The sequence below is a fragment of the Phragmites australis genome, chromosome 5 (genome assembly GCF_958298935.1).
Source record: "Phragmites australis chromosome 5, lpPhrAust1.1, whole genome shotgun sequence".
Taxonomy (NCBI): domain Eukaryota; kingdom Viridiplantae; phylum Streptophyta; class Magnoliopsida; order Poales; family Poaceae; genus Phragmites; species Phragmites australis.
Window position 1 is genome coordinate 38,863,626 of NC_084925.1, and position 12,564 is coordinate 38,876,189.

Sequence of the window (12,564 nt, forward strand, 5' to 3'; positions counted from 1 at the left end):
CGCCGGAGATGATTTCTACACTGGCAACCAAGCCCAGCGCCAAGGAGGCTTGGGACAACCTCAAGGCCATACGCATCGGCACCGATCGCGTGCAGAAAGTGAAAGCCCAGCAGCTCCGCAAGGAGTATGAGGTGATCCAGTTCCGTGACGGCGAGGCGGTGGAGGATTTCGCGATGCGCTTGAGCGGTCTGGTGAACCAGATGGTGATCGTCGGCGAGGTCATCGATGACATGACTGTTGTCAAGAAGTACCTGTGCGTGGTGCCTCCTAGGTTTGCGCAGATTGCCCTGTCCATTGAGACTTTGCTTGACCTATCCACACGATCCATCAAGGATGTGACCGGTTGGTTGAAGGCAATCGAGGACCGCTGCATGACAAATGCAAGTGGGCAACTCCTGTTCACCGAGGCAGAATGGATAGCACGGCAAAAGGATCGATAACCTGGAGATGGCTCCTCCTACTCTGGCAAAGGTGGTGGTCGCGAATGCCACGGCAGCAAGCCGAGCCAGAAGAAGGGCGACCCCAACAGCCGCGATGGCAAGTAAGAGTCTGGGCGCGATGTCAGAAATGACAAGTGCTGAAACTACGACAAACTTGGCCATTGGACCAAGGACTGCCGGCAACCGAAGCGCAACGAGCAAGCACACCTCGCGCAGGGTGACAACGATGATCCTGCTTATGGTGCAGGCATGCACCCTCACCGGCTCGACGGAACTGACATACCCCGGGTGCGTTGAGCTCGATGAGACGCGCGCGCAGGTGAACCTTGGCTGCGAAGGCAAGAGCCGGAGCGATGTGTGGTACCGAGACACTGGAGCCAACAACCACATGATCGGCAACGGTGATGCGTTCGCGGAGCTTGACACCGGCATCGTCAGTTCGGTCAAGTTCGGGGATGGCTCCATCGTTGACATCCAAGGCCACGACACGGTGTTGTTCAAGTGCAAGAATGGTGAGCACCGCGCCGTCATGGACGTCTACTTCATCCCCAAGCTGAAGAGCAACATCATCAGCATTGGTCAGCTCGACGAGCGAGGCTGTCAAGTGCTGATCGACAGGGGAGTATTGCGGATCCGTGATCGGAAGTGCAATCTTCTCGCCAAGGTAACGCACTCCAAAAATCGGCTGTAGAAGATGAGGCTGAACATCACGTAGCCGGTGTGCCTGGCTGCATAGCACGATGATGAGGCATGGCTTTGTCATGCCCGTTTCAGTCATCTGTACTTCAATGTGCTGAAGAAACTGGCACGCCATGAGAAGGTGCGCGGTTTGCTAGCGATCGACCACGTTATAGAAGTTTGCGACAGCTGTCTTGCTGGTAAGCAACGACGTGCTGCGTTCTCGCAGAATGCAAACTACCGCGCTGAGGGTCTTTTAGACCTCGTGCATGGTGATCTGTGCGGGCCCATCACTCCACCGATGAACGACGGGCGACGCTACTTCCTGTTGCTGGTGGCTGCGTCTGCTAACCAGCAAGGATGAGGTAGCCACGACGAACAAAGAGGTCCAGTAGCGCGTCGAGACGGAGATCGGGCAGCGACTGCGAGTACTGCGAACTGATCAGGGTTGTGAATTCACCTTGGTTGAGTTCAGGCAGTACTGCGCAGAGTAGGGAGTCGAGCGCCACCTCACAACGCCATATTCCCCACAATAGAATGGTGTTGTGGAACGGTGCAACCAGACCATCGTCGAGATGACACGCTGTCTGCTCAAAGCGAAGCAGATGCTAGCGACATTTTGGGGAGAGGCAGTGACCATAATAGTCTTCCTCCTCAACCGGTCGCCAACTAAGAGTCTGAGCGGTATGACCCCGTTCGAGGCTTGGCATGGGCGGAAGCCCGATGTCTCATTCTTGCGCACGTTTGACTGCGTGGCGCATGTCAAGGTGGCCAAGCTGAACATGCAGAAGCTTGATGATCGCAGTGTTCCAATGGTATTCCTCGGGTATGAGCGGGGGACCAAGGCATATAGACTGTTTGACCCTCGAGCACGCCGCATTCACATCTCCTGTGACATGATCTTTGACGAGAAGAGGTGCTGGAACTGGTCGACGATAGATGGTCAATAACCATAGGACTTGACAGCAACTTCACCGTCGAGTACGAAGAGTGCCGGAGGTCCGAGGCTGTGAAGGAGGCTCCCGACCACGAGTCGACCTACTGCGACCACATGTCCACCAGGTGCGACCACGTGTTCGGGAGCGGCGACCAGTCCGCCTGCTGGGACACCGGAGCGATGAGAGGCGACTGCCAGTCCGCTTGCTACAACACTGGGGCGACCAACATCGAATCGCTTCATCACGCCACCGACCGATGGCAACCAGTACTTCGATGCCGAGCACGATGACGGCTGCTCCGTTTTCGCACCGTTGAGGACATCCTGGGCGACGCCACACCACATGGGCAGGCAACCCGAGAACTCGATGAACACAAGCTGCACTTGGTAAGTGCAGAGGAGATGACCACCTTCTTCAAGGCAGAGCGTGATCCGTGCTGGTGTCACGCGATGCTAGAGGAGATGCGGTCGATCGAAGACAATGAGATGTGGGAGCTCGTTAATCCACCGATTGGACATCGACTGATCGGGTTGAAATGTGTGTTCAAGGTCAAGCGTGACGAGAAGGGTGAGTTGGTAAAGCACAAGGTGTGACTTGTGGCGAAAGGCTACGTTCAGCGCGAGGGAATCAACTTCGAGGAAGTCTTTGCACCCGTTGCGCGGATGGAATCGGTGCGCACAGTGTTAGCACTAGTGGAACACAAGGATTGGTCCGTCCACCACATAGATGTGAAGTCCGTATTCCTGAACGGGGAGCTCGTCGAGGAGGTCTACGTGCAGCATCCACCGGGGTTCGTCATTGAGCATCAAGAGCACAAGGTACTGAGGTTGCGCAAGGCTCTGTACGGGCTGCGCCAAGCGCCCCATGCCTGGAACACCAAGCTGGACGCGAGCCTCATCTAGTTGGGCTTCATCAAGTGTGCCAGCGAGCACGCTCTGTACACGTGCCACGTCGGACCTGGTCTGCTGGTCGTGAGCGTGTATGTTGATGAGTTAATCATCACCGGGCCAAGCCATATCGACATTGACAAGTTCAAGCGAGAGATGATGTCAATGTTCCACATGAGTGACTTTGGTCTGCTTACCTACTACCTTAGCATTTAGGTGAGTCAGGGTGAAGACGGTATCGCGCTCTGCCAAAGTGCTTATGCTAGCAAGCTCCAAGAGAGGAGCATCATGGAGGGGTGCAACCCATGTCATGCGCCGTTGGAGGAGCAGTTGAAACTCTCCAAGGCAAGCACGACACCACCAGTTGATGCGACGTACTACCGGAGTATTGTAGGTGGTCTACGCTATCTGGTGCACACACGACTGGACATCGCATTCGTTGTGGGGTATGTCAGCTGGTATATGGAGGATCCATGCGAAGATCACTACGCGGCGGTCAAGCATCTCCTCCGCTATGTGGCTGGTACTCGCAGGTACGATGTTGTCTACAAGAAGGAAGGAGGGGCCCCACTCGCGCTGACAGGGTACAACGATAGTGACATGGCTGGCGACCTTGATGGCCACAAGAGCACGATCGGCATTCTCTTCCTCCTCGGCCACAATCCCATCTCCTGGCAATCGCAAAAGCAGAGGGTGATCGCACTCTCCACATGCAAGCAGAGTACATAGCTGCAGCTATAGTGGCTTACCAGGGAGTTTAGCTCGCTCGGTTGCTGCGCGAGCTCACCAGTGAAGAGCTCCAAGCACCGACATTGATGGTGGATAACAAGTCTGCCATCTCACTCATCAAGAACCCAGTCCTCCACGACGGGAGCAAGCACATTGACACCCGATATCATTTCATACGTGATTGTGTCGTTGGAGGACAGATCGACCTCGGGTTCGCTGAATCCGAATGGCAGCTCGCGGACATCCTCACCAAACCACTCGGCCATGTTCGGTTCCAGGAGGTGGTCGAGATCGAGAAGTCACAACAAGATTAGGAGGAGAATGTTAGAATATAATAACTTGTTGTTACAAGTATCTTATCTTTTCTTTTGTGTTTTGAGTCAAACTTACGTTGCATTGCTTGCGTCAGGGACGTGCAAGTAGGTATAGGACTAAGACGTGAAACATGACTCGCGTCACGTCATAGTGACTTTCGTGCTCCACGTTACATGCGACGTGTGATGCAATGCAAGTTACAGAGCATGGGTCGCATGTAAGGGTATGTAAGAGTCTATAAATAAGAAGAAGAAAACCGAAAAGTCGTAGTGGTTGTGCGGCACAAAAAACTTTTTCTCTTGTATCCGAGTGCTTTTTGTGTTTCTCCGACTAGTTCATTAGAGTGGTTGTATGGGTAGTCACATGTCCTCGTGAGTGATCGCTAGTTCAGCTTGAGTGGTCGAGGACTACTCGTGGAGTGGTCATTTTGTGATAGCGTGATTCGTGAGGAGTCATTGCACGTCTTCTTCCGTATGATCGTGAGCGTACTCGAAAAGATTCGAGAGACCAACACTGCTAAGACCTCGTTTAGCTCACAGAATTCACACAGGAAAATGACTGAATCTTTTCTACCCCGCATAGCATAATTCCTCTGAAACCATCATGCAGCGGGACCTTAACATGGTTACCAAAAGCTTAAGAGTTTTTTCTCCCTCCCTTGCCACTATTTACAAGAGGCACCGGCGTACTAATCTGTAAAGAGGAGAGGACCCGGGGGGGGGGGGGGGGAGTGGAAAAGAAGCAAGCAGGCGGTGCCGTTTTCTGCGGTCACTCTCCGTCGGCTTGCCGCTTGCTCTTGGTGGTTACATGAGGTAGGGGGCAACAGCTGCAAGCTCAAGTAAAGTGTGCTCTGTAACCATGCCACACAATGTGATTCTTATTCTCTCACTCTCTGTGCCTGATAAAGCACTACTATTAATCTAACGCTTTAACAGGTTCCAATCCCTGCCTTTCTCTTGGCTTTACACTTTACCTTCACCTCCCAATCACTCTCTCTCTCTCCAGCCTTGTAATTTGAGATCCGTACACAAATCACCCATATACATTGAGGTTAGCTGTTCATGACGCCAATGCTGGTGATCAGATTCTATTCCCCTTCCTCCTAGCTATCGCCACGGCTGCCTTGTGCTGTGCTGTTCATAGCGACCAACACCGACACACCGACTGCTTCTTCCGTTCCAACCTTGCGCCGAGGCAACTCACCTTCCCCGTTTGGAGGCACAGAGAGCGGCGCGGCGGCTGTAGCAATGCTGGGAGCCAGACCGAAGTAAGCATCAATTTCTCTGGTTCTACGCAAGAATTCCTACTGCAGATGCTGGTAGGTTACTTGGTTTGGTTCTTGATCTGAGCCAAAAAAAAACAAAAATGGTTCTTGCGCAGATCTGCGGCGGCGGATGGCAAGAGCGGCAAGGGCACGCCACCGACGCCCAAGGGGAGCAGGGCGAGCAAGCCGGCCCCCGCCAAGCTGGCCAATGGCACCCCGCCGCACGCGCCGCGCGGAGCCGACAAGTCCCCCGGGTCGGCAGAGAAGCCGCCGTCGGGCGACCGCCGCTCGCCCAAGGTCTTCACCCGGCTCAGCGCGCCCCCTGCCGAGGTACGAGTTCTTTAATTCTTCCGTGTTGTGTGATATCTGTTGCTTCCCCTGGTATTGGGTTGTGAGTGATTCTGTTGGAATGGCTGCAGAAGCAAGGCAGCGCCGTGAAGCAGTCTCAGGAGTTGCAGGCGCAGCTCGCCGCGGTGCAGGAGGAGCTCAAGAGTGCCAAGGAGCAGTTGATGGAGAAGGAGAAGGAGAAGGGCAAGGTTCTTGAGGAGCTGGAGGATGCCAAGCGGCTGGCCGACGAGGCCAACGCAAACCTCCGGGATGCGCTGGCCGCGCGGAAGAGGGCGGAGGGGGCCTCTGAGACCGAGATGTTCCGCGCGGTCGAACTGGAGCAGACGAGCATCGAATCAATGCAGAGGAAGGAAGAGGAGCTGCAGAGAAAGCTGGAGAGCATGCGGCGGCAGCAGGAGTCGGACGCGGCTGCCCTGCGGTCGACGGTGGAACAGCTTGAGAAGGCGAGGTATGAGCTGGCTGATGCGATCGATGCTAAGAATTTGGCGCTCAACCAGGTGGACGTTGCGACCAGGCTCAGCGAAGTAAACGCTCATAAAGTGGAGAGTCTCAACGCAGAGGTTGCTCAACTGAAGGAATCGTTTGGCATTGAGCTGAGGAGCAAAGAAAAAGAAAGCGCTGAGCAAATCAGGGGGCTCGAGGGGGAGGCCTCCGCACTGAAGATCGAACTCCAAAAAGCCAAGTTTGCTGAAGAGAAGGTAGCTGAAATGGGAGGTGTGATTGAAGGGCTTAGAATTGACATCGCCAATGCTATGAAGGCCAGAACAGAGGCAGAGGAGCTAGCTGATGAATGGAAGCAAAAGGTTGAATTACTGGAAATCAAGTTGGAGGAAGCCAACCAGTCTTACATGTTGAAGGTTGAGTCCTTAAATTCAGTAATGAAAGAATTGGATGTGGCCAGCGCTTTGCTTGCAGAGAAAGAATCTGAACTTTCTGACCTTCAGAGCAAGTTGCAGTCCTTGGAAGATGAGGTAGCTAGGCAGAATGAAGATATCAATGCCTCAAATGAGCGTCTTGATGTTGCAGAGAAAGAAGCATTTGACTTGAGGGCAGAGATCAAGGAGCTTCAGTCGAAGCTCCAAACACTGGAAGAAGAGAAGATGGATGCTATTAACAATGAGAACCATGCAAGTTCACAAATGGAGTCCATATGTGAAGCGAAGGAGAAGCTGGCTAAGGAACTAGAAGTTAGCAAAGATGAATATGAGAAAGTTAAGAAGGCTATGGAAGATCTAGCCTCAGCATTGCATGAGATGTCCGGTGAAGCAAGAGAGGCACGGGAGCGGTACCTCAACAAACAAGAAGAGATTGAGCGTGCCAGGTCACAGATAGAGGAGCTCAACATGAATCTCAAGAACACCCAGGAGAACTACGAGGTGATGCTTGATGAAGCGAACTATGAGAGAGTCTGCTTGAAGAAGACGGTGGAACGAATGGAAGCGGAAGCGAAGAATACATCTGAGGAGTGGCAATCCAAAGAGGTTAGCTTTGTGAGCTCCATCAAAAAGTCAGAGGAAGAAATTAGTGCAATGGGAGTTGAGATGGATAAGGCAGCAGAGGTGGCGAGAGGCTGGGAAACTAGAAATGCTGAACTGGAGGAGAAGCTGAAGGAACTGGAAGCTCAGGTGGAGGAAGCTAACAGAGCCAAGGATGAAGCAAGAGCTGAAGCATTGGGCTGGAAAGAAAAGCTGTTAGATAAAGAGAATGAACTGCAGAACATAAAACAGGAGAACAATGATCTGCAGGTCAAAGAATCGACAGCTTCAGAGAAACTCAAGGAGCTATCTTCCATGCTTGGGAATGCAAAAGATAGAGTGCTGAATGGCACAGGTCCGAAAGGTGAGAATGGCAAGGGAAATACCAAGGAAGATGAACCTGTAGTGGTAGTTGCGAAGATGTGGGAGAACAGCAAGGTCACCGACCACGACTTATCTACCGAAAAGGAGAAAGATGGTGAATCAGAACTTGACTTGGAGTCCAACAAGGGAGACACTGCCTCTGATGGCCACAGGTTGTCTATAGACAAGATGAACAACACAAAGCTGGCAATCAAGCAGCAGCAACAAAATAAGCCTTTGATGAAGAAATTTGGTGGTTTCCTGAAGAAGAAAAGCCAGCATTAGAAACAGATCAAACCATCTCAGAAAAAGGATTGATGTGTGCCATGGATGACTATTTTCTCTAGTTTCATCTTTACTTTGGTCCTGCAGAGTTGGCAGTAAATAGTGTAAGTTTGAGAAGAAACAGAAGGGTGATGTATTGACTTCCACTTTTCTGTTTAATATCTTGTATTGTGTACGTTTGAGGAGCATTCATACTCTAGTTCGTGTATTTCTTCGTCTGCTGGGGTAATGTTAATGTAAAGGATATGAGGTTTCAATTCATTTGTCACCAATATATTTCACCAATCTTGTTGGTTATGATCTCGGCTACTCAAACTGAGAGGCCCACACCTTATGCGTCTTGGTCAAAGACGGAAACCCACTAAATGGTTTCGGTCCTAAGTCACACAATGCCACAATAAAAGGGGAGCTGGCCACCCACGATGTGGATTGATCGCTCATGTGGTTAACCTCAAATGACACCTCAAAACTCAAAAACTGATCTAAGAGTACGTTGCTACGACCCGAAGGCCATCATCGACGCCGTTACGTCCCAGCGTTCGCCCTCAACGCCCCTAAGTGCAACACCGACATCGACTTGAGGCTGTTCTTCCTCGAGCGACCCAGATCGTCACCGACTGCATCACCCAATCAAGGTCAAATCTACCTAATTCTGCATTAATTAAGGAAGTATTCATATGATTAGGCTAAGGCTTTATTTATTCTAAACTAAAAAATCTTTGTGAGTATATAACATTTTAAGCGGAACTTCGATCGAATTGCGCTTCTTTCGTTAGATACCGAACTTGATCCATATAGTCAGGCATGATGAGGCAAGCTTCTTGATGAGTCCAGGGTGAAGGTCTATGAACACTGGATCCCAATGTACTTGAGCTATTTATTCTGTTTGCGCTGCATCTCTCCGACCTCCTGAATGAAAGGTCAGTACAACCAGCAATGCAGCAGTATCACTGCATGTGCCTAGATGATGGTCTCGTGCCTCGCATGTATGAATGAACACACGTCAATGCAACGCACCAAACCCTTTGATTCCCTATGTGCTTTTCCTGGCGCTGCAATTTATTGTGTCCTGGGTACAGGACTGGACGAAAAGCTCAAAACCAGCCTACTTGAAACCGGCTTTTATTATGTCCGTATCATATTTGTTCTTTTTCACTGTAATCATCAGTTTACTCATAGGTTATTTTTATTTTCGATGGAGAGGCTCCTCGCCAATTTCTTTGGCTTTTTATTGATCAACTCCTTGTTACGATGCAGTTCTTATCTTTTTTTTCTCCCATCGATCATTCTATCAGACTTTGCATATATAGACAGATATGTGGGGAACATTGTTTCATTTTTTTTTTTAGTAATATTTTGTTCAAGTAGTAGAACATATATAGGTGAATCTATGTGCTGCATGTGGGTTTAAAAAACATTCAGAAGAGATTCAACTTACATCAATTATATCTCTAATTAAACCATGCAAAGAAGTACTATACTTATAGATATCATTGTATAATTTTATCAATGCATTTTTTCAGTAGATGTTTATATTCTTTTCATCCTAGTATTGAGCTGCTCCCTTAAAAAAAAAGTAATAAGCTGCTCGCGAGTCAAACGAGCCGAGCCGAGTTAGATTTTTTCTCATTATATCAAACGAGCCAAATGGGCGAAGTCCAAACAAGCCGAGCTAGCTCATTATCCAGCCCTACCTAGGTTGCCTTCAGAATCCAAATTGGTCTATGCCTCTAGGTTTCTGAATTTCACCGTCCCTAAATAGATGGCACATGTACATGTTTTCGTTGATCAGAGGAGCACATGTAGGCAGGGACGAGCAACACGGCCGAGACTGAGGGGGACTGTACGGGTGGGGAGGTTTTTTTAGTACTTTCTAAATTAATAATATTTTAAAAACTTCAAACTGATTTTCCAAGAAGTAGTCTCTTTTGTCACACCGAAGTCTCTAGCGTGACCAAAGTGGTCACACTGGCGTTAGCCCCAGTGCCTTTACACGTGGGGCTGATGTGGCAAACCTGAGTTGCGCCAAAGGCTTTGGCATGACCGGTTGTCACGCCAAAGGACTTGTCATGACTCAGGACCAGGCTCCCTTCTCTCCCTCTCCCTTTCCCCCTCCTCCTTCCAGACCGAGCTCGAGGACCTTGCTTTTGCCCCTCTTCCTTCTCCTCTAAATTCTTCATCAAATTCAACGATTTTGGACCTAAATTAAAGGGAATTTCACGAGGGATTGCTCATTGAAGGTAAATACTTCATTGCATTCATTCAATTTTGATTTTCTCCATACTTTTAGATGGTTTTGGGCTAGCTAGTGTTTGTAGATTATGTGATAAAAATATTGAAATTTGGTTAGATTAGCTAATGGCTATTTATTGATGTTCAATGCTTAATATAGCATGCTTATTATGCTTGTATGTAGACTATTTTACTTTTGTAGGTTGTGTTGTGAAATTGACCGTTTGAGATGGTAACCAAGTTTAGTACATTAGATTTGGTAGTGTTGAATGTAATAGTGTTTGGTGCATGTCAAATTCGTAATGGATTGATATTTATGTAGTTGTATGGTATGACACACCATTTGTGGTGTAAGGAAAAGTGGACACACATCGGCAAGAAGTATCCTGATGTTAGTTACAAGGATGTCCCCGTTTCTCCTGCTCTCCCCGTCTCGACTTGTGACTGTGGTAAGCCTTCCATGGTCCTTCAGTCACTACATGAAGATACTGCTGGCCGCGCTTACTACACGTGAAAGGACTATCGTATGAGTGTATATTTGTTATGGGTTATGGTAGAAGTATATGACATTACTTTTGCTGACATGATGTTTTAATAATTTACAGGGGTGAGAGATATGCTACTTCTTCTAATATATTGATGGGCTTGAGATGTATGATCATAGGATTTTGAAGGTGAAACAGCTTATTCAGTATCCGAAGCTATATGACAAGTTTGTTCGTCGGGTTCTTCCTTCACTAAATCCATCAAAACTGATGGATAAAGAGAAGTAGGAAGTGAGAAGAAGACGTGTAGCAGATCGCAAATGTGGGAAGCAAAGCGTGCTTTGTGAACCTTTTGGGGAATCTACTTACTTCCGTTGTGAAGTGATGACAAAGATAAAAACTGAGCGTGGTTGATTCTTTACAATTTGAATGAGATAGAATTAGATGCTATGTACCTTGTATCATGAATCTGAATGCAGCGCCTTGGTTCTACTTGTAACTTTCATGATTTGTTATACAGTCCCGATGGTGAATGGATAGAGCAGGAAGATGATCAAGTAAAGAGGAATAGGGTGATATAACCATGCCATCCAAGAAAGTGCGCTTGTGGTGTGAAAACTTGATATAAGATAGTGCCCTCCGAACTTGGTGTGGGTACTATTGCGGGCGTGTGGTTGGCATGGACATGGTTCGTTTTATGCATATTATCTATATTTTCTGTTTCGATATCCTATGTTGGTTGTACCTTGTTGGGAGTTCATAGAATTTATTTTTGGGGATACAGTACGCGAAGATGTTCATGGGAGGAGTACCTTGATAAAGATGAGGTGTATCATGAGATTGCATGGCAGAGTAAGCGTCATCCGATGGTACTGTCAAGCTATCTGGAGCACCGTAAAAAAGACAACTCATGATTATTACCGAGCTATGTATCCTCAGCACAAGATGAGAGCTATGGAGGGTCAAGAGGCAACGGCTAAGGCTGTGCAAATGGAGACAATAGAGACTCTTGTTGCTATTTGCCTGTACTTGTCCCGAACGATGATGATGATGAGTTGCTCTATGATGGGTCGGACGATTAGCATAAGGGGTCAGTTCGATGGGTACATGGTTGCGTTAGACCTGTTATTTTTTTTATTGTGTTAGACTTCGCAATAGTTAGTGTCTTATATTAACATACTATGTTATGAAATATTTGTGAACTTCATGTGTAATTATTGTCGACTATACTATGTGAACCATATGGTTTGTTCCGCGTCGGCCAACTGCTTATGGAGGGAGTTAATCTCTTGCGCCAAACTAACTTCTGTCAAAATGACTCGGAGCTACATAAAGAACGGGTGGATTGAGAGGTCCTCCACCACATCCACCCTACCCTTTGGCCCTGTTTGGCGTGATCGACTGTTCGATCACTTTAGCTCCCACCCACTTCCAAGTGGTCACTAGGATCGAGGGCTGGCGTGACGACACTGTTTGTCACACCAATAGTGTTGGAGTGACCGACTATTCAGCCACACCAGCTCCCACCCACTTTCAGGTGCTCACTAGGATCGAGGAAGTAGGGGAAGGGCTGGCATGATGGCACTGTTTGTCACGCCAAGATTGTTGGCGTAACTGACTGTTCGGCCACGCCAGCTCCCACCCACTTCTAGGCGCTCACTAGGAGCGAGGGACTGAGCGAAGGCCCGGTGTGATGACGTGTTGTGTCACGCCAAATACCTTGGCATGACAGTGGAGATAGCCATGCTAGGGATCTTGGCATGGCAAGCTTGTATAATGAAATTTGAAGGTTATACAGGTTGTCATACCAAGGTCTCTGGTGTGATTGTGTTGTTGGTCACGTCATTTCCTTTGGCGTGACAAGCCTATATAACTCACATAAACCTTACTGCTTGCTGATCAGTACTGTGCACAGGCTGAGCTGCTGACAGTATATGATAATGCACTATAAAGCTTCAAAACTCTAGAACAAAAAGATGCATGTACCTTAACATTTGCGGTTAACTTTTGGGTGAAATAGTGAAATGAAATGATGATCCATCGCTTTGATGCCTTACAACTTGCATCACTGTAAAGGCTACCGGAGCAACCAAAGCCTTAGGGATTGATATTAAGTTTAATAACA

At 48.6% G+C, this 12,564-nt stretch overlaps 1 protein-coding gene across 1 annotated transcript; it reads left to right on the forward strand.

Annotated features, from left to right (window-relative positions):
- The first annotated feature begins 4,730 nt into the window (after nucleotides 1-4,730).
- On the forward strand, nucleotides 4,731-7,983 carry LOC133919556 (WEB family protein At5g16730, chloroplastic-like). The gene is made up of 3 exons (XM_062363978.1): nucleotides 4,731-5,254; nucleotides 5,368-5,581; nucleotides 5,671-7,983. The coding sequence occupies exons 1-3, from the start codon at nucleotides 5,235-5,237 to the stop codon at nucleotides 7,720-7,722; spliced, it is 2,286 nt and encodes a 761-aa protein (XP_062219962.1). The 5' UTR covers nucleotides 4,731-5,234; the 3' UTR covers nucleotides 7,723-7,983.
- Nucleotides 7,984-12,564: the final 4,581 nt, after the last annotated feature.

Bases quoted from the DNA above. Each gene is read 5' to 3' on its own strand.
- LOC133919556 (XM_062363978.1), top strand. From the start codon at position 5,235: ATGCTGGGAGCCAGACCGAA. The intron at 5,255-5,367 runs GTAAGCATCAAT...GTTCTTGCGCAG, and splicing joins ATGCTGGGAGCCAGACCGAA to ATCTGCGGCGGCGGATGGCA. The intron at 5,582-5,670 runs GTACGAGTTCTT...GAATGGCTGCAG, and splicing joins TCAGCGCGCCCCCTGCCGAG to AAGCAAGGCAGCGCCGTGAA.